At 44.1% G+C, this 22,371-nt stretch overlaps 1 protein-coding gene across 1 annotated transcript in view; it reads left to right on the top strand.

Moving 5' to 3' along the window:
• LOC137435775 (calpain-9-like) overlaps positions 1 to 22,371 on the top strand; it is a 129,463-nt gene that overhangs the window by 18,784 nt on the left and 88,308 nt on the right. Inside the window, exons 2-3 of the mRNA XM_068129721.2 lie at positions 14,824 to 14,893; positions 20,136 to 20,254. Coding sequence (XP_067985822.2) covers positions 14,824 to 14,893; positions 20,136 to 20,254 — 189 coding nt within the window. The remainder of the gene's footprint in view (positions 1 to 14,823; positions 14,894 to 20,135; positions 20,255 to 22,371) is intronic.

The raw sequence follows: 22,371 nt of genomic DNA, 5'->3' as shown, positions 1-22,371 counted from the left end.
AACAGTTTATTTGACGGTGCAGCCGCGTGAGCGTGCCAAAGTCTGAAGCCTGGGCCTAGTGTCAGGTGTGCTTATACCTTCTTTATTTATTAGATATCCTACAGACGTAAATTAACACTTGGTTTACTCTGCGCACTTTGCACGTCACATTCAGCGAATGTCACTTCCCTGTGCCTTGTATTTATTGTGATTTTTAAAAAAACGCTTCCGTACACCAACCTTGAGGCTCAATTTGCAAACCACCGTCTACAATTCCAATGTAAGAGACATAATTACTCTTATTTTGGGTCTTCGGAGTCTTCAGGGTCTTTTGGGGTCCTCTGCTTCATTTGGGACTTTTGGGTGTTCAAGCTGGGTTCCAAGGTGTTCAAGTTCAAGCTTTGCATCATTGGGATATTTTGGGTCTTTTGTGTCCTCTGTGTCATTTGGGTCCTCAGGGTCTTTTGGGTCATTTTGAGTCTTTTGGGTCCTCTGGATCTTTGGGGTCCTCAGGTCTTTTCGGTCATCTGGGTCTTTGGGGTACACTGGGTCCTCAGGGTCATTGGGGTCTTTTGATGTTTTGGATTGTTTGGTTCTGTGGGGTCGTTAAGGGTCTTTGGGATATTTTGGGTCTCTGGGGTATTTAAGGGTGTTTTGGGTCTTCAGGGTGTGTTGGGTCTTTGGCATCTTTTTGGCCTTCTGGGTCTTTAAGGGTCTTTGGGATATTTTGGGTCCTTGGGGTATTTAAGGGTCTTCTGGGTATTTTGGGTCTTCAGGGTATTTTTAGTCTTCAGGGTCCTTTAGGTATTTAAGGGTCTTTGGGGTCTTTGGATCTTCAGGGTATTTTGGGTCTTCGGGGTCTTTTGGGTCTTCATGGTCTTTAAGGGTCTTGGGTTATTTTCAGTGGTTTGGGTCTTCAGTGTCTTTATGGGTCTTTGGGGAATTTTGGGTCTACAGGGCCTTTTGTGTTTTTGTTGTCTTTTGGGTCTTTAAGGGTCTTGTGGTATTTGGGGTGTTTTGGGTGTTCTGGATATTAAGGGTCTTTGGGGTATTTTGGGTCTTGTGGATATTTAAGGGTCTTTGGGGTTTCTTGGGTCTTCATGGTCTTTTGGGTCTTTAAGGGTATTTGGTGTATTTTGGGTCTTTTGAGTCTTTAAGGGTCTTTGTGTCTTTTCAGTCTTTTGGATCTTTATGGGTCTTTGAGGAATTTGGGGTCTTCAGTGTATTTTGGGTTTTTGTGGTATTTTGGGTATTTAAGAGTCTTCTGGGTCTTTTGGGTCTTCGGGGTATTTTGGGTGTTTGTGGTCCATTGGTTCTTCAAGCACCTTTCTGTCTTTTGGGTCTTTTAGGTCTTGAGAGTCTTTGGGGTCTTCTGTGTCTTCGGGCTATTTTGGGTCTTCAGGATATTTAGGGTCTTCAGAGTCCTTGGGATTTTCTGGGTCCTTGGGGACTTCTGGGTCTTCATGGTCTTTTGTGTCTTTAACAGTCTACAGGGTATTTTGGGTCTATTGGGTCTTCTGGATCCTTGAGGTCTTTTGGGTCCTCAGAGTCTTTTGGGTCTTTGAGTCTTACCAAATTTTGGATCTTCAAATTCCTTGGGGGGTCTTCTAAGTCCTTGGGGTCTTTTGGGTCCTCTTTGTCACTTGGGTCCTTGGGGTTGTTTGGGTCTTTTGGATCCTCAGGGTCTTTTGGATCCTCAGGGTCTTTGGGATCCATTGGGTCTTTGGGATATATTGGGTCTTCAGGGTATTTTGGGTCTTCAGAGTTCTTTGGGTCTTCTTGGTCCTTGGGGTCTTCTGGGTCTTCATTATCTTTTGTGTCTTTAACAGTCTACAGGGTATTTTGCATCTTTGGGTATTTTGGGTTTGGGGTCTTTTGGGTCCTTGGGCTCTTTTGGGTCCTCAGAATATTTTAGGTCTTTCAACCGGTGGACACACAGTCGTGTTCAAAGATTTCCCCTTTAATCCTACCCCCCCCCTCCCCCCCGCTCCCACCCCTCAAATCCCACCTTAAGCACTACTCAAAGCCTTTAAAACGTACTTTTATGAAGGGGGACAGACACACACACACACACACAAACACACACACGCACACACACAAACACACACACACACACACACATTGTGTTTTATATGGTAGGTTAATTAAAATAGAATAGTTGAGGATAATATAGCATCCATATACATTTAATATAATAATGTTTGAGTCCGTTCACGTCCAATTATCCTGCGTCAAGCAGACCAACAAAGAGCTTGTTTTTAAGTGGGACTCTTATCTGAATACGATATTATAGATGGCGCTGTAATTTTAACGTTTTCCGCTTAATTATTGAATGCACTGTTTTTATTTGTTAAGCGTTTTTATTTAAATTAAAAATGTTTCATTTTTATACATTAATAACTGTTCCAGATGAGTTTTATCATTGGAGTTTATGTTTTCACTCCTGTCTGTCTGTTTGTTTGTCAGTTTGTTTGTGAACAAGATATCTCAAAAAGTTGTGGACGGATTATTTTGATTAAATATGATTCTGTATTTCTTGTCTCCTCTGGGATACAAAACATAAACTACTCAAACTACTACATCTGTAGGTTTTCTGGTCTACTCTGGGATACAAAACATAAAGTGTTCACCAAGCGGAGGTAAATATAAAACTACTCAAACTACAACATCTCTAGATATTCTGGGCTACTCTTGGATACAAAACATAAACTGTTCACCTGGCGGAGGTGTGCTCTCTACTGAGTGCCGTTCTAGTTTATTCTGAATCATTTAAGAATGTACTAGAAAACCAATTTTTCGCATATAAGAAATTCGATTTTCGCATGTGTCGACAGTTCACAATCTGACAGTCGTGCTTTCACTTGTTTACTAGAGGCTGTGATCTAGTTACTACAAACAAAGTAAGTATTGCCCCTCATCTTACTTGTCTTTATTTACGTGTGGTTTTTGATGAATGTTACTGTGTGGAGTCTAATAATATAATAATTAATAATAATTGACTTTACAATTGGTTATTTTTTTTTAAACTTTTTGAACAATTTCCGATGTTTTCTAAAAATGTAATAATTTATAACTCTTTTCATTCCAGGTCTGGTCTTTAACTGGAAAAATGGCCCAATGCAAAACACAACAGCTGTATGAATCTATGAAGGAAAACAAATTGAAGCGTCATTTGCATTCCGTTCATCCAAACTTTGTCGAAAAGCCACTGAGTTACTGGGCAGACAAAGAAGAACAGGTAAAACGAAGTCAGATTGATGCTCCCTTGAGTTCAGCCTTTTCTCTGGAGAAAGCTTCCTTGGCGTCCTTTGAAGCGGCATGGTATATTACTATATTGCAAGATGCAAAAAGCCCCAAAATATTGGAGAGGAGCTGGTGAAGCCAGCAGCAGTGGCAATGGTGAAAACCGTTTGCGGAGCAGATATTGTCAACAAGATTGAATCGGTACCACTTTCTGACAATAGCAACAAACATCGAATTGATCTCATTTCAGATGATATTTTGGCTCAACTGATTGTAGCACTGAAAAAAGTAGGAACATTTTTGTTGCAGACAGATGAATCAGTTGACATTGCAGGTGACGCTCAACTTATGGTTTTTATAAGGTACAGAGGAGAAGACGACATTCTGGAAGAATTTCTTTTCTGCAATGCCCTGTTTTTTCAATGTACCACCACTGGAGAAGACATCTTTAATATGATGAACAATTTTTTCAATGGTTGAATTGTTTGGCTGTGTGCACTGATGGAGATCCATCTATGATGGGACGTCATTTCGGTTTTGTTACTCGTGTTAAAGCAGAAAACCCTGATATCATAATAATTCACTGTTTCTCACATCGGGAAAACCTTGGCACTCAACGTTTGCAACCGGGCCTCCATGTACAGTGCATTCAGAAAGTATTCAGACCCCTTCACTTTTTTCACATTTTGTTATGTTGCAGCCTTATGCTGACATCGTTTAAATTCATTTTTTCCCTCATCAATCTACACACAATATCCCACAATGACAAAGAGAAAATAGGATTTTAGAAAGTTTTGGAAATTTATTAAAAAGAAAAAACTGAAATATCACATTTACATAAGTATTCAGACCCTTTGCTATGACACTTGAAATTTAGCTCAGGTCCCTCCCATTTCTCTTGATCATCTTTGAGATGTTTCTACACCTTGATTGGAGTCCACCTGTGGTAAATTCAATTGATTGGACATGATTTGGAAAGGCACACACCTGTCTATATAAGATCTCACAGCTGACAATGCATATCAGACCAAAAACCAAGCCATGAGGTCGAAGGAACTGCCTGCAGAGCTCAGAGACAGGATTGTGTCGAGGCACTGATCTGGGGAAGCCTACAAAAAAAATATCTGCTGCATTGAAGGTTCCCAAGAGCACAGTGGCCTCCATAATTCTTAAATGGAAGAAGTTTGGAACAACCAGGACTCTTCCTAGGGTTGGTCGCCCGGCCAAACTGAGCAATCGGGGGAGAAGGGCCTTGGTAAGAGAGGTGACCACGAACCCGATGGTCACTCTGGGTGAGCTCCAGAGATCCTGTGTGGAGATGGGAGAAACTTCCAGAAGGACAACCATCACTGCAACACTCCACCGATCTGGGCTTTATGGCAGCGTGGCCAGACAGAAGCCAAACAGTTCAATATTGGTTTCATCAGACCACAGAATCTTGTTTCTCACAGTCTGAGAGTCCTTTAGGTGCTTTTTTTGAAAACTCCAAGCGGCTTTCATGTGTCTTTCACTGAGGAGAGGCTTCCGAATTTCGTTAAGGCCAGGGCTTTAAACTCACGCATTTTCCATAAAATGTGTGAAGAGATTGGATCACATCACCAGGTCTTGCTGTTCCACTCTGGTGTTCGTTGGCTCTCTCGAGGGAAGATTCTCGTAAGAGTTATTGAACTAAAAACGGAAATTGAATTTTTTTTTTACGTGTGAAGAGACATGCACTGGCAGACTGCTTTAAAGATGCTGCTTGGCTTGAAAAGCTTGCCTATTTGGGTGACATATTCATGCACCTGAATTAACTGGATTCAGACATGCAGGGCTGTAATCATACCATGGTAGACATTGGTGAAAAAATTGCCTCATTCAAGAAAAAGCATCCTCTTTGGAGAGAAAAACTGGCTAAAGGAAAAACGGCTGCCTTTCCAGAACTGAGTGCTTTGCTGGAAGATGCGTCGGAAATATCCCTCGTTGACGTCAAAAATATTTTCGAAGATCATCTGAAGAACCTTCAGGAAGAAATGGACAGGTATTTTCCAGAAAACGTCGACCTCAAGAAGCATAGTTGGATCAGAAATATGTTCAATGTGGACGTCGGTGAAGTCGGAGAAGATATTCCCGGATTTCAAGAAGAGCTTATAGAACTCGAGGAAAATCAAGTGCAGAAGCAATGCTTTGAAAAGCTCCCGTATTCGAAATTTTGGACCCAACTTGAGGATAACCCCATTCTGACTCGGGAGGCTGAAAAAGCTCTTCTCCCTTTTCCAACAATATATCTCTGTGAACAAGGATTTCAGGTCTTGTTGCAAAAAGATTAAATATCTGTGTGTTTGTAATTAATCCAATAAAACGATATGAATTAACACAATGTATCAAAATGATAGGTTTATTAACTCTGCATGTGCAGCGTTTAGGGTCGCCAGGGCAGGGCAATATTATATTCAGGGTCACCACCAAAAACGTTTGGGAACCTCTGCTGAATAAAGCCTAGATTATGTGATTATGGGGTATTATGTGTAGAGCAGAGACTGTTGGTCTTCCGGCAAGTTTTCCCATCTCAGCAAAAGGAACTCTAGTTCTGTCAGAGTGGTCAGAGTGGTCATTGGGTTATTGTTCACCTTCCTGACCAAGGTCCTTCTTGCCCGGTTGCTCAATTTGGTCGAATGGCCAGTTCTAGGAAAAGTCTGGGAAGTTCCATATTATTTCAATTTCCTAATGATGGAGCTCGCTGTGATCTTGGGAACTTTCATCACTAGAATTTTTTTTATGCCCTTCACTGGATCTATGCCTCCTCACAATTCTATATCGAAGTTCAACAGACAGTTCCTTGGACTTCATGGTAGAGTTTCTGCTCTGACATGCACTCTCAACTGTGGGACCTTATATAGAAAAGTGTGTTTCTTTCTAAATAATGTCCAATCAATTGAATTGGCCACAGGAGGACTCCAATCAAATTGTAGAGACATCACAAGGATGATAAAAGGAAATTGGATGCACCTGAGCTCAATTTGGAGTGTCATATTTCAGGTATCATTTTAAATGATATGTCTTATGTCTATGATGTCTATATGATATGTCTTTTATGTCTTTCAATCCTGACAAATCTCACACTCTTACGATGTCTCTCCGAAAAGACCGACTGGACAACCCTCCCATCCACTTTCTGAATAATCCTCTCCAAGAAGTTCTGTCACTCAATCTTTTGGGTCTCACTATCTGCCATGATCTTTCCTGGGAAAACCACATTTCAAATCTGGCCTCCAAAGCCAGTCGCCGACTGGGCATCCTCCGTCGTGCGAAGTCCTTCCTTGGTACACCTAAGCTCCTCACCACTTACAAGGCTTTCATCCGCAGCTCTATGGAATACTGCTCTCCCCTCTGGTCTGGTTCTCCTGCCTCACACCTAGCTCGTCTTCACGCTGTTGAAACCAAAGCGTTCAGAATCATTGGAATCTCCCGCGATGAAGCCAACTCCAAGGGCCTTTCACTCACTCACCGCAGGCAGGTTGGTGGTCTTTCCATCTTCTACCGACTCCTCTCTGGCCTTGCCCCCCCCCCCAGCTCTCTCTGGGCTCTGTCCCCCAAATATTTCTACAGGTCGCACAAGATCTGCCTGCAACCCTCTTATGGTTAAACTGCCAAAATCAAGACTTTCTGCTCACCTTCACTCCTTCATTCCTCTTTTCTCCCGCCTATGGAACAAACTCCAGAGGCGTTGGATGGAAAGCAAATCCAACGGAAGGAAATCTCATTTCCTTTCACAAAGCCCGAAACAAGTGTGTGTCCACCCTCAGGAGAGCCAGGAAACAATATCTCTCCGTTCTCAAGACCGAACTCTCTTATCTGTCTCCCTCTTCCAAATCCTGGTGGCGTCTGGTCAAATCCGTTTCTGGTGTTTGTTCCCCCTCCATCCCCTCCCTTACCTCAAACGGCTACACAGCTGACTCCGCACGTGAAAAAGCTGAATGCCTCAACTCTGTGTTTGCCTCTAAATCTTGTGTCCCAAACCCATCCCTCTCTGTACCCACCATACCCAGTCGTACCCTGCTGCTCCTGGACTCCGTGTCCTTTCCTCCTGACAAGGTGGAAAAGTTTCTGTCAACCCTCGACTCTGATTCTGCAACTGGACCCGACGGCATCAGCCCACGGGTCCTAAAATCCTGCTCTGCTGCTCTATCTCACCCTCTCTCTGTTCTCTTCACCCTCTCTTTTGCTCAAGGTCAACTGCCATCTGCTTGGAAATCAGCCAACATCACCGCTTTGCACAAAAAAGGTGCAAAAACAGATCCTAGCAACTACAGACCAATCAGCCTTCTCCCAATTATCAGCAAAGTCATGGAATCCATCATTGCTTCAGATATGAAATCTTTCCTCTTCTCCAATGGCTTGATCTCTGATCATCAATTTGGTTTCAGACCAGGTCACTCTACTCTGGACATGCTGCTTCTGCTGTCTCAACAATGGATGGAGGTCCTCAATGCCAAACAGGAAATTAGAGCTGTCTCCCTCGACATATCACGTGCCTTCGACACGGTCTGGCACCCCGCTCTGCTCACCAAACTCTCCTCCTTTGGTATCCATGGAAATCTCCACGCATGGCTGGCGGACTTCCTCTCTAGTCGTCGTCAACGTGTGGCCCTGAATGGGTTTCTCTCATCTCCTCTTCCTGTTCAGGCTGGAGTTCCCCAAGGCAGTGTTCTGGGCCCCGTGCTTTTTCTGGTCTTCATCAATGATCTCTCTGCCTCTCTCGAAAATCCTCTCAACTCTTTGCTGATGACTCCACTCTCTGCCGCTCCATTCCTCTTCCCTCAGATCGGCAGTCTGCTGCCTCTTCACTCTCTGAAGACCTGGACAAAATCACAGACTGGTCAAACAAGTGGAACATGTCTTTCAATCCTGACAAATCTCACACTCTTACTATGTCTCTCCGAAAAGATCGACTGGACAACCCTCCCATCTACTTTCTCAACAATCCTCTCCAAGAAGTTCTGTCGCTCAAGATTTTGGGTCTCACTATCTGCCATGATCTTTCTTGGGAAAACCACATTTCCAAGCTGGCCTCCAAAGCCAGTCGCCGACTGGGCATCCTCCGTCGTGCGAAGTCCTTCCTCGGCACACCTGAGCTCCTCACCACATACAAGGCTTTCATCCGCAGCTCAATGGAATACTGTTCTCCCCTATGGGCCGGTGCTCCTGCCTCACACCTAGCTCGGCTTCACGCTGTTGAAACCAAAGCTTTCAGAATTATTGGAATCTCCCGCGATGAAGCTATCTCTGAGGGCCTTTCACTCACTCACCGCAGGCAGGTAGGTGGTCTTTCTGTCTTCTACCGACTCCTCTCCGGCCTTGCACCCCCAGCTCTCTCTGTGCTCTGTCCCCCAAATATTCCTACAGGTCGCACAAGATCTGCCAGCAACCCTCTGATGGTTAAACTGCCGAAATCTCGGCTCTCTGCTCACCTTCACTCTTTCATTCCTCTTTTCTCCCGCCTCTGGAACAAACTCCCTCACTCCCTTCAATCCCACTCCTCCCTCCAGGTCTTTAAAACAGCTGTTCACCACCATCTCTTATCTTCCCCCATCCAAAACCTTGATCTTTTCTACCCCCGCTAATTCACCCCAGATCCACCTTGTTTGAAATTCCAACTTCTTTCCTGGAAGTCCTGGCAGTGTCCATATGTTTTATACCTCTCCCACCGCCCCCTTCCCATGCCCCCCCCCCAAAGCCCTCGCCCTCTCTCAGATCTCTCGATGTCTCCATGTCTCTCGGTCCCTGCTCTCAAATGTTGTGTTTGTGTCCTTCCCCCTCTCTCCCCATCTTGTCTACCGCTCCCGATGTTATATGTTTTATGTGTCGGTTTGTCTTTCTGTGTGATTAATGTTCGCTCTTTCACGAGCCTCGATCTTGTATACAAAAAAAAAAAAAATACAAAAAAAAAAAACTCCCTCACTCTCTTCAATCCCACTCCACCCTCCAGGTCTTTAAAACAGCTGTTCACCACCATCTCTTATCTTCCCCCATCCAAAACCTTGATCTTTTATACCCCCGCTAATTTCGGTCCCCTTGTGTTTTATACCTCTCCCCCCCCCCCCCCCCCTTCCCACGCCTTCTCCCCCCAAGCCCTCTCCCTCCCACACTTCTCCCTGCTCTCAAATGTTGTGTTTGTGTGCTTCCCCTTCTCTCCCCATCTTGTCTTCCGCTCCCTCTTTTTATATATTTTGTTTGTCTGGTTGATTTGTTTGTGAAATAAATGTTAGCTCTTTCACGAGCCTCGATTCAGTATACAAAAAAAAAGAAGAAAAAAAGAAAAAAAGAAAGAGAATTTGTAGAAATATCTAAAAGAAAGTCCACTTTGACATTATGGGGTATTATGTGTCGATCAGTGCCAAAAAATCTCAATTTAATCCACTTTAAATTCACGCTGTAACACAACAAAATGTGAAAAAGTCAGACTTGTTGGCAATAAATAGACGGGAGATGGCAGTGATGTAAAGCTGTTGGACCTGATGTAAAGCTTTACTGTTTTCTTGGGGATCGATGAAGACGTCCAACAGAAACACAGCAAAGTGTCGGGTAGCAATGCTCAGCTGGCTCGCCATGTCAGACCCGCAATGATCTTTCACTTCAGAACTCCCATATCCCTTACCTCAAAATCGCCACTACATATGCTTGAAGGATATCAATGGGCAGAAATAATGCGAGGTTTCTCACCACCACAGTAACAGCTCACCACACCCTCTGCCCACAGAACTGCCAATGGCTTCATTCAGGGCATATGGAAGGAGCCATGTGGTCAATGACGTTGTTCGCAGCGTGACGTTTTTGGTTTATCATGTAGCAGCTTCCGAGAAAAACCTAGTTCCGAAGGACACTTAGGAAGTTCAACGCAGTCTTGATGTCAAACGAACATGAGTATGATGTAAAGTGCATATGCAATGCAAAGAAAGTACCAATGGTGCAGCCTGGGTTTTACAGCGCAGCCATCCCTCAATGGCGCAGTAGTCAGGTTCACTATGTTTTTTCGTTCAAAATTTTGGTAGATTAGCAAAACCATACATTTTTGGAATATTCAGAGCATGAGGAATCCAAAAATTAATGTTTACATTTGCGTAGACACCTTTGCGAAAATGACACTCAGGACAGTGATGAAGATCTGTAAAAGCATATTCCTGAACGGTATAGACCTCGTAGATCCTGTGTATAGGACTTGTAGTTCAATCTGATACTACCTATAACTTCCTATAACAACCTATAACTTCAAAGGACTTGCAATATCATGTATTATGTAATACAGTTATATCACAAATATAAAGACAATGGTTTTCAATTACCTTTGTTTGTTGCTTTTCTATAATCCTGAGCACTATTTTGAGGCCTTTATTGACCTTGACCCAGAAAACATAGGATTAGCATATTTAATTAAGTCTCTAGGTTGACTAGAAGCCGAGATCGCGCAAAATATGTATTTTATGGCGGCCATTTTCAAAATCCAAAATGGCGGCCATGCAGGTGTCTGTGCAAATGCCAACATTGATTTTCAGATTCTCCATGCTCTGAAGATTCCAAAAATGTACAGATTTGCTCATCCCAAAATTTTGAAAGAAATTATATTTGTTAACATAGTGAACCTGACTATCTTCATCACTGTCCTGAGTGTCATTTTCGCAAAGGTGTCTACGCAAATGTAAACATTAATTTTTGGATTCCTCATGCTCTGAATATTCCAAAAATGTATAGTTTTGCAAATCTACCAAAATTTTGAACGAAATTATATTTGTTAACATAGTGAACCTGACTACAGCCAGCTCTCAATAGCGCAGCCAGCCCTCAATAGCGCAGTCAGCTCTCGATGGGAGAGCCAGCTCTCAAAGCGGAAGCCAGCCCTCATTTGAGCAGACAGCCCTCAATGGCGCAGCCAGCTCTCAATGGCGCAGCCAGCTCTCAATAGCGCAGTCAGCTCTCGATGGGAGAGCCAGCTCTCAAAGCGGGAGCCAGCCCTCATTTGAGCAGACAGCCCTCAATGGCGCAGCCAGCTCTCAATGGTGCAGCCAGCTCTCAATAGCGCAGCCAGCTCTCAATGGGGGAGCCAGCCCTCAATAGCGCAGCCAGCTCTCGATGGCGGGAGCCAGCTCTCAAAGCGGGAGCCAGCTCTCAATAGTGCAGCCAGCTCTCAATAGCGCAGCCAGCCCCCAATAGCGCAGCCAGCTCTCAAAGCAGGAGCCAGCTCTCAATAGCGCAGCCAGCTCTCTATAGTGCAGCCAGCCCTCGATAGCGTAGCCAGCTCTCGATGGGGGAGCCAGCTCTCAAAGCGGGAGCCAGCCCTCATTTGAGCAGACAGCCCTCAATGGCGCAGCCAGTTCTCAATGGAGCAGCCAGCTCTCAATAGCGCAGCCAGCTCTCAATGGGGGAGCCAGCCCTCAATGGAGCAGCCAGCTCTCAATGGCTCAGACAGCCCTCAATGGAGAAGCCAGTCCTCAATAGCGCAGCCAGCTCTCGATGGGGGAGCCAGCTCTCAAAGCGTGAGCCAGCCCTCATTTGAGCAGACAGCCCTCATTTGAGCAGACAGTCCTCAATGGTGCAGACAGCCCTCAATGCCACATCCGGCCCTCAATACCGCATCCGGCCCTCAATAGCGCATCTGACCCTCAATGGAGCAGCCAGCTCTCAATGGAGCAGCCAGCTCTCAATGGAGCAGCCAGCTCTCAATGGAGCAGCCAGCCCTCAATGGAGGAGCCCATCCTCAATGGAGCAGCCAGCCTTCAATGGAGCAGCCATGAGTCCACAGTGGTGCAGCCCGCTCTTAGTCCGCAGTCAGCTGTCAGTGGTGCAGCCAGCTGTCAATGGAGCAGCCAGCCCTCAGTAGCACAGTCAGCCCTCAATGGCGCGGACAGCCCCCAGTAGAGCAGCCAGCCCTAAATGGAGCAACCAGCCCTAAATGGAGCAGCCAGCCCTCAGTATAGGAGCCAGCCCTCAATATAGGAGCCAGTCCTCGATATAGGAGCCGGACCTCAATGGGGGAGCCAGCCCTCAATGGAGCAGCCATGAGTCCTCAATGGAGCAGCCATGAGTCTTCAATGGAGCAGCCATGAGTCCTCAATGGAGCAGCCATGAGTTCTCAATGGTGCAGCCAGCTCGCAATGGTGCAGTCATCTCTCAGTGGCGCAGCCAGCACTCAATGGCGCAGCACTCAATTCTGTGCACTCAATGGCGCAGCAGCACTCAATTGACAGCTCTCAATGGCGCAGCACTCAATTCTGTGCACTCAATGGCGCAGCAGCACTCAATTGACAGCTCTCAATGGCGCAGCACTCAATTCTGTGCACTCAATGGCGCAGCAGCACTCAATTGACAGCTCTCAATGGCGCAGCCAGCTCTCAATGAAGCAGCCAGCCCTCAATGGAGCAGCCAGCCCTCAATGGAGGAGCCAACCCTCAATGGAGGAGCCAACCCTCAATGGAGCAGCCAACCCTCAATGGAGGAGCCAATCCTCAATGGAGGAGCCAACCCTCAATGGAGGAGCCAACCCTCAAGGGAGGAGCCAATCCTCAATGGAGGAGCCAACCCCCAATGGAGCAGCCAACCCCCCATGGAGCAGCCAGCCCTCAATGGAGCGGCCAGCCCTCAATGGAGGAGCCAGCCCTCAATGGAGGAGCCAGTCCTCAATGGAGGAGCCAGCCCTCAATGGAGCAGCCAGGAGTCCTCAATGGAGCAGCCATGAGTTCTCAATGGCACAGACAGCCCTAAATGGAGCAGACAGCCCTAAATGGAGCAGACAGCCCTAAATGGAGCAGACAGCCCTAAATGGAGCAGACAGCCCTAAATGGAGCAGACAACCCGAAATGGAGCAGACAGCCCTAAATGGAGCAGCCAGTCCTCAATGGAGCAGCCAACCCTCAATGGAGCAGAAGGCCTTCAATGGAGCAGCCTTGAGTCCTTAATGGTGCAGCCAGCTCTCAATGGCGCAGCCAGCTCTCAGTGGCGCAGCCAGCCCTCAGTGGTGCAGCCACACTCCCCTGCTTCTGCCAATTAGACCCAATTGTTGTGTAATCTTGTCGTGAGCTGCTTTTCTCTTTTGGTATCAATACTTGAGGAATTTTGTTTCCTTATCTCTTGTGTGCTACAGGGAGAAGAGGAAGAAGTTGTTTCTTGGGTTTGTTGATCTGGAGAAAGCATTCGATAGGGTTCCACGCAAAGTATTGACATGGGCAATGAGGAAGTTAGGAGTGGAGGAATGGTTGATCAGAGTAGTGATGGCAATGTACAAAAGAGCGTGCACAGCTGTAAGGACGAAGGACGGGAACAGTGGTGAGTTTGAGGTGAAGGTGGGAGTGCATAAGGGGTCGGTACTAAATCCACTACTATTTGTAGCTGTGATGGAGGTGCTGGCTCAGAACGTAAAGGAGGGTTTACCGTGGGAGTTGTTGTATGCAGATGATCTGGTGTTGATTGCGGAAAGTATGGATGGACTGAAGGAAAAGATGAACAAGTGGAAGGGATGTATGGAGACAAAAGGTCTGAAGGTGAATATCGGAAAGACGAAGGTGATGGCAAGTGGTAAAGCATGTGGTGAGGTGGAAAGAACTGGGAAGTGGCCCTGTGCTGTGTGTAGGAAGGGTGTCGGAGTGAACTCCATTCAATGTACAATGTGCGCTGAGTGGATTCATCAAAAATGTAGTGGTCTGAGAGGGTCATTAACCAGTGTGGCAGCTACATTCAAATGTAAGGTGTGCACAGAGGGGAGCTGCAGATGGAGGAAATGTTGAGTTGGATCTTGGAGACGGCGTGAAGCTGGAAGGTGTTAAAACATTTTGCTACCTCGGAGACATGCTGAATGGAGAAGGTGGATCAGACTCGGAAACGGTTGCTGGAGTGAGATGTGCATGGAAGAAGTTTCGGAAACTGAGTGGCGTGCTGATGAGGAGGGGAGTGTCGTTGAAGCTGAAGGGAAAGGTGTATGCTGCATGTGTGAGAAGTGTTATGATTTATGGGAGCGAGACATGGGTCATGAACGTAGAGCAGCAACGAAGGCTGGAAAGGGTGGAAATGCGAATGGTTCGGTGGATGTGTGGAGTATCGTTGAGAGAGAGGAATACAAATGATGAATTGCGAAAGATGATGGGAATAGAGCCTGTGATTGATGTTGTGAAGAGGAACAGGTTGAGATGGTTTGGTCATGTGTTGAGGAAGGATGAAAGTGACTGGTTGAGATGAGTGATGGAAATGAATATCGAAGGTAGTAGAGGACGGGGAAGACCGAGAAAGACTTGGCTAAAGATGGTGGAAGAAGAAATGCGGGCAAGGGGGTTAACAAGGAGAGATGCAGAAAATAGGGCAAAATGGAGAAGATTGTCATGGGGACCGCAAGGCTAACCCCCGCTCTAGCCGGGAAAATGGCCTTAAAATGCATGTTGTTGTGTGTTGTTGTATCTCTTGTGTGCTACACTATGTACATACAGTGCTGTTTACTTTGGTTTTACAACTTCTTCTTTTATTTTGTGTCTTACTCCTTCTCTCCATCAAGCGCAAAGCTTCCAACATTGAAGGTTATCTACATTGCTCGGATTGAAAATTGTTTCTGTAGGATCATTATGGGATGCTGTTTGCCTCCAGGAGATCTGCTGTAATCCACAGTTTATTGTGAATGGTGCTACAAGAACAGACATCAAGCAGGGAGCACTGGGTATGCCATGACAATTTCACCGCACAAGCATCACGTAGTTATGAGTATAATATATAGCTTTGTTTGTTTTAATTGACTCCATTGTGATACATGATGCATTAAAGAAGACCTTGATTAAACATGAACTTGTGTATGTGCTCATGGTAATCATCCCTCTTGTTGGTAAACTCGTTTACCACCGTGTTTGTTAATAAGCTTGGTGCAGTTAGGAAGCTGGTTTCAGGAAGCATTTGTGAGTTGTTAACATTTATTACCCTGCGCTCGCGAAGCCAAAAGCAGGGTTAGGCGACCGGGTGCATACGCGTAGCGCACGTGCATATGTGCGTGCATGTCTGCATTTTTAAAATTCATTTTCTCAGCAACCGTTGGTCCAATTGACACGAAATGTTACCATTGGAGCGCTTCTGCCGGTATAAAGTTTTTCATAATTATGATGTCATAGGTCACATGGTACGGACGCCATCTTGGAAAAAATTTGCACCTCTATATCTCTGAAACCGCTCCATGGACAAAATTGAAACATGGCTTATTGTCAAGTACTCCCCATGGGGAATATGTGCTGTTAACGATGACGTCATTGGTGCCTTAATTATGACGTTATAATTCGACAGGGACAACGCTTAATCTGATCAGTTTTAAATTTCTTGAGCGTGATCTACGCAACAATTATATTAGAGAATATAAATTTATGATGTCATCGCTCACGTGGCCTGGCAGCCATATTGGATCAAATTTTAAAACCCTTCAAAAACAGAAGAGTTGGCTCTCACCAAGTTGATTGTGCAGGGTAAGTATTCGACGAATACCATCTCGTTTACTTTTGTTTTCAGAGTCCAGGCTCATGGAAGAGCAAGAGCAAGGACACAGAACCGATCAGGACCCAACAGAACAAAAGGAACAGTAGAGAGCAGGGACCCCATTTGGGAAACCATTGCAAAAGACATGAGATCGACACAGAAGTAGTCTTTAACACAGCACACAGCTGTATATAAGTTTTATTTACAATATTTGCTAGTTTAAGTTGCAGATGGAGGTGGTTGCCAGTCGGGTACCAGCAATGGGAGCCTTATGGCAGGAGGATATATATACACAAGTGTATTTGAAATAAATAACAAATGAAAAAATATAAATAAAACGGTGGATATAAACAGCCTACCATTTGCTGATCCCACTAATATTGTAGCATTAAATTCCATACATATTCTTTAATAAAATGTTTCGTGATGTGTACCCCTTCTGATTGTGGGCCTGGTGCCCAGGAGCCACCGGCACCATTGGAAACCCAGCACTGGTAGAGAGAGGGGGACACTAACAACAGAGTTGAAGGACAAAATAGACGGAGATTTGGACAAGCAATTGGTATGGGGAGGAATGGGGTGGACAAAATGGATATATAAGGAAACTCTCAAGAAGGAAAAAACTGGAAATTTGGAAGGAGGTGGGGGTTATCGAGGGTAGAAAAAAATCATGGTTTTGGATGGGGGATGATTTGAGACGGTGATGAACAGCTGTCTTGAAGACCTGGAGGGAAGGATGAGATTTATAGTCAGGGCCCTTAGGGATATTTTGGTTCAAATTCTTCCAAAAGCATCAAATTTGGCGCAGATGTTGCCCATGCCATACTCTTTCGATTTTTGACGGGCGCCAAGGGCGGTATGATCCGGGGACCGTACCGGTCCATCCCGCCATGTCACCTGACCTATGACGTCATAATTAGGATATGTATCCAATCACATGGCGTACTATAAGTGGTCAAAGTTCAAAATGAATCGATCGAAAAATGAAGGCAGGGATCCATTTTTAAGGTTTTCATAAAATCCAATATGACCGCCAGGTCACATGACCTATGACGTCATATTTATGACATGTATACAATCATGTATACATGAACCCGGATCATGATCGCACAAAAATTAAACACAAGGATATGGCATACAGTTCATAAAACATCAAAATCCGTACCTTTGTAATTAGACTGATGAACTGCATATGCCTGAAAATTAGGAAATAGACATGTAAATATTTCCTCTAATTGTCAAAAATAAGGTCAGAGTTCGATTACCCAACCCAGAAACATAAAATGGTGAACCTCGCGTAAATCTTGACAAAAAACTCAAAAACCGACATGTTTGACTCAAAAATGACCTTTAAGATGACCTTGAGGGTTGACCTTGACCTCGAATCATCAAAATAACATCATAATTGGATTCCTCGACCTCGAAAACCCCTGAAAAGTGGTATCATACATGATTCCAACCCTTTTGGTTATTTAACTGATTTTCCTCTAATCCGGGTGGCGGCCATTTAGTATTTCGCCAATATGGGGCCCCCGGGGGGGGAGGGGGTTGCCCGTCTTGGCGCCCGTCAAAAATCGAAAGAGTATGGCATGGGCAACATCTGGGCCAAATTTGGTGCTTTTGGAAGAATTTGAACCAAACGGCCCCAAAATATCCCTAAGGGCCCTGACTATTAAGAGAATGTAGAAGTTGAAGTATTTGTTCGTAATCTCACATTTTAAAATAACTTTACCGCAGCTGACTGTAGTCATTGTATGGTACCTCTTTGTTAATAAGAGCAAACATAATCCTTTCATTTCATGAGAACAAAAAGCCCTTTCAATCCCTGAGCCTGATTCTAGTGCTGTTACTCCAATAATCAAATTGCTGCGAAAACAATTGAAGACCATAGAATTATAACCAGGCTAAGTCACATTTTAGTCATTTCGAGAAAAACGTGAAAAATATTTTGAAAAACGTGAAAAACATGAAAAACGGGGAAAAAAGAAAAAGTGACTGAGCCTGGTTATAATTCTATGGTCTTCAATTGTTCTTTTTCTCGCACCCATTTCTCGCACGACACAAACATTCTCAAGTTTGTAAAAAATGTATGTAAACTGTGATTTGTAATAACCATTTGTTCTGTCTTTTGTATTGTTATAGTGAGCATAAAGTCTATCAATATTTGTATGTATATATTTAGTATTTGTCATGTTCTTGTCTGGTCTGTTTTGTCTTTTGCGTTTTTTAATTTTCCCAATTCAGATGTTTTGTAAATATTTAGGAACACATGTCTGTTATGATTTTGTTTATTCTGTCGATGCAAAGCCTAAGAGTCAAAAGATGTTTTTCTATTCAAAATCGATATGAAAATACAAATTGTACGAATAAAGCCGTCCAAACAGTGGAGCGATTTGTCCGTGCAAAAACTTTCTTGAGTGATGAAAGCATCGAGTGAAGTTCTCAAGCAATACGAGCGTGAACCATTGATGAACAGCAAGGGCTTTAATTTGAATTCCAAACTCATTTACATCAATCACCACATTTTAAATTGCAGTTTTTAAAATCACATTTAAAGAAAAAAAAATAGACTGAATCTGATTCTTTCTTGACCCAGAAACTCGACTAAAAATATTTGACTCATCCTGATTGGTCAAGGGGGTATTGCAGAATTGTCGCGTGTGCCAATTCAACCCCATGTGGATATTCTGAGAAACAGACATAACGTTCTGTAATCACTGGTGAATTTGGCAAAGACAGCAGCTTGTTCGATCAACTCGGCACATATTCAACCGATTTCATCTATATTCATGTGTGAGTCACACGTGACGTAAACATTCGATGTGAGGTGGACCCGAAGCTACCTTTGGATGAAGTTTCTCTTCCCCCGGCATTCACATGGATTCATTGCTCCATTGTATTTCCATTGCTCCTCGTAATCCTATAAAAATGAAGGAACACAATTGCAAAGTGGTTTATATTGGAAATCATATGACAATAATGGGATATTTCATTCAATGCATGCTGAGAAACAGTCTTGTTACCTGAAGGAAAGCTGGGTTAATGCTCGTGCATGAAAGACGACATAGTGGGGCAACTTAGCATAACAATTGTGCATTTTGTGAGGAAAGCACCAAATTTGGCACACTAGTAGACTATCCTATTATGAACAGATTTGGATATTGGGCCATCTCAAATTCAGCAATTTTCAAATTCTCAAAAATTCTCACATTTTTTTTCTCAAAATGGCCGCCACTCATGGCATCGAGTTATTTACATACTAGTGAACATCTGTTTACTGTTTGGTATGATATCGAAATTGTTCTGAATCAGTGACACAGTCTGTTAATGTTCTCTCAATTTTGTGAGCACTCTCCCTCACACACACACAAAGCCGTGCATTCAAGTGCGGCCTTTTTGCACTTCCAACGCTTCACACAGCTCTTCTTGCACTTGCACGATACTAGCTCATAGCAGGTGTGGGCTGCTTTGGGTAGCTTCGTCCAGTGTGGCTCGTACACCCCCTCGTCATTCTTGACCCAGCCCCAGCTGGTTGGATGGCAGCCTTTGGCCAAGCCAATAGTGCTATGTGCATTTGGCCAAGCCAATAGTGCTATGTGCATTTGGCCAAGCCAATAGTGCTATGTGCATTTGGCCAAGCCAATAGTGCTATGTATGTTTATCATTGGTTTTCATTCAGAATCTGTGTCTTAATTAGACTAATTAGTTCACTCTAACTTTTTTTTCTCAACCAAATCAAATTGTCCCTTTCTTTGACCATTATTGGACCTTTATTAGTAAATCAACCTTCACTGTCAACCTGCATTCCTCTCCAGTAAAGCAGATATGTATCATAACAGTAGGCTAACTGCTGGCGGCCATTTGGAAAAATGGCTGCCATAGCCATCAGGGGCTGAATCTGAGATGGCCCAATATCCAGATCTTTTCATAATATGATAGTCTACTAGTGTGCCAAATTTGGTGCTTTCCTCACAAAATGCACAATTGTTATGCTATATTTAGCTTAGCTGCCGGACTAACATGGATTTTAAATCTTCTTCTTCATTTGTATACAGCACGAGGCTGCGGGGTAGCATAATTGTCTGAGGGCGTGGCTGTGTCGCCCTATGTTGGTTGGAGCAGGAATTTGTAATTTGCTTATGTTGCCGGTGATAGCTCACCTACTCTTCGTGAAGGACACCATGGGATCCTTAACGTTTACCAACGAATGCTGGTGGACGAGATGCCCATTGAGCATCCATCCGAGGGACGGCCCACACATTGAGTCTGTGAGACACAGGGATGACAGTTTATAGCTGGGTCGTGATTCAAACCCAGGCTACACAGCTTATCGGCGAGTGTGCATACTTCGAGTCCATCCTGTCAGCCCTGGAATTTTAAATGAGGAATATGTTGTTTCAACATCTCAATGTTTGGCTGAAGTAAAAGTTGGCATTTCTTCACAGGAGATTGTTGGCTTCTAGCAGCCATTGCATCCCTCACTTTGCACCCCAAATTGCTGGCCCGTGTGGTTCCTAATGGGCAAAGCTTTGGGGCAGGCTACGCAGGCATCTTCCATTTCAAGGTAAGAGCTGTCTGCTTATATTTCTTTCATTTCCATTCTGTGTGGTCATCAATACTCATATGTTCCAAGTTTTCCCATTTCTGGAATCACTCTAATGCTGTCCAATCCCACTATCTATTTTTTTTTGTTATAGGTAGCAGTGAGGTGACATGGCCTAACAATTGTGCCTCTTCCCACATGTGCTTAGGAATTTAATATATCGAATGATGTTAGACATTGAGGCATCTGGAAAAAAATTCCTGGGTGCCCATTTTCCAAGATGGCCAAAGATCGCTCCCAAAATATTCAAATGTCCCTGTATTTGCTTGTAGAGTAGAGCTCATGAATATAGTTTAAAAGGCTAGCTATAACTTTTCACGGACAATGGATATGTATCTTTAATTGCCATACCATTCAGGATAGTGCTTTGGTATCCAACAGTTAACGATTTTCAAAATGGCCGCCAAAAGTGTCAAATTTCCAATATTTAGCCAAATCTGTATGCAATGGCTGAGAATTTTCATTGATGAGGTGTTTCATATGCCACCTTCTGGAATGTTATATGGAGCATGGGAGAGACTCAGGAGTGGTGGTTTAAATTCTGGCAAAGATGTCCATGTCCTCCATGCTATTCTCTTCCCAAACCCAATGAAGGCTAACACTGTGATGCATCCTGTTATTGCATAAAACTTTGGAAGGGCATGAGATTCATCAGGTCCAAGGATAACTGCTATGCCATGGGCTTCCAGGTAATAAATGCCTTCCCTGTCCCAAATGAAATATATAGTCCTGAATTATCTGGAACTGCTCACACTACCATTACCTCAAGGGCTTGCAACATCAGTATCAACAGTATATATAAGAGTCATATGATGACCATGCTGTGGAATAACATGCATTGTATGAAGCAGGATGTGGGTGTCTGCCTTTTCATTGTTGCTTAGTGTGAGACGATCAAGGCCATCTAGTTCATGGTAGAATGCTGGTCACATGTTCGTCAGTCAAGTTTGTTCATTCAAAAATGAAACTTTCCACGATCATTCAATTTGGCCAGCTTTTCTTCAAAAGTCTTCTATTCACATCCAAATAATCCATTTTGATTTTTCTGGACATTTCAGAAGATCGTTCTTAACACTGACAAATAATGCTAAGGTTCCAGTAAATCTGATCTTGATGACCAAAAGTCACGTGTGTCACTGGGTCTAGTATTCTTTTTGACATAGTTACTCACCTGGTTCTTGCACTCTTTCAATAACTAAACTTTTGCTTGAATATTTCTACTTGATGCTATTTCCAAGGCAACTCTTTCTGCACAGGGTCAAACTTCAATCTGGAGTCAAGGGGAAAGAGACGAATAAAATTAACTTGCTTTTCCCTTTAATCATTTTACACTTCATAGTCGTTGGCTTTGTCTGACAGAATCCATAAGATAAATCTGGTCTGTCGAGAATGCCAGCTCATGACCATTAACTCTTCCTTCTCTGTACCTCACATACGTCTGGCCGCCCCCATTGCATGTCCACTTGCCCCCCTTACACTCCCCCGGCCACATGTCCTACCCCCCCCCCCCCCCGCCATCATGCATGTCCCGATGCCTCCCCCATCACACGTCCCCCTGCCCCCATTCACACATCCCATAATCCCCATCACACCATCACACGTCTTACCACGTCTAGCACACTTCCAATACATATACATATATACACTACCAGTCAAAAGTTTTAGAACACCTCAATTTTTCCAGTTTTTATTGCAATTTACGCAGTTTAATGTCCAGTGAATAACCTGAAATGGTACAAAGGTAAGCAGTAAACTGCTCGAGGTTTAACAACAGTTATATTGTAAAAAAGGCCTTCTTCAGGGAACAAGTAATGGGTTAACAACTTACAGCTGTTCTGCAGCAATGTAAGTAAATTAAGCCTTGAAAGTTGATGCAAACAATTCCTACAGGTGTCCCAACCTCTGCTGATTACTTGATTACAAACCCCCTGTCTGTATAAAAGCAGTATTGGAACAGACTGTCATTACACACTCTGAAGCATTATTTGGACAATATTGCACTGCAGGAAGTAGTATATTGGAAACTGGAGGAAACTCTGACAGGAAGAGGTCTGGCAGACCCAAAGCCACAACAGAAT

Source organism: Myxine glutinosa, chromosome 9 (genome assembly GCF_964187855.1).
Source record: "Myxine glutinosa chromosome 9, kmMyxGlut1.1, whole genome shotgun sequence".
NCBI lineage: Eukaryota > Metazoa > Chordata > Myxini > Myxiniformes > Myxinidae > Myxine > Myxine glutinosa.
The sequence above is the reverse complement of the archived record's forward strand: the minus strand, read 5'-3'. Positions and strand labels throughout refer to the sequence as shown.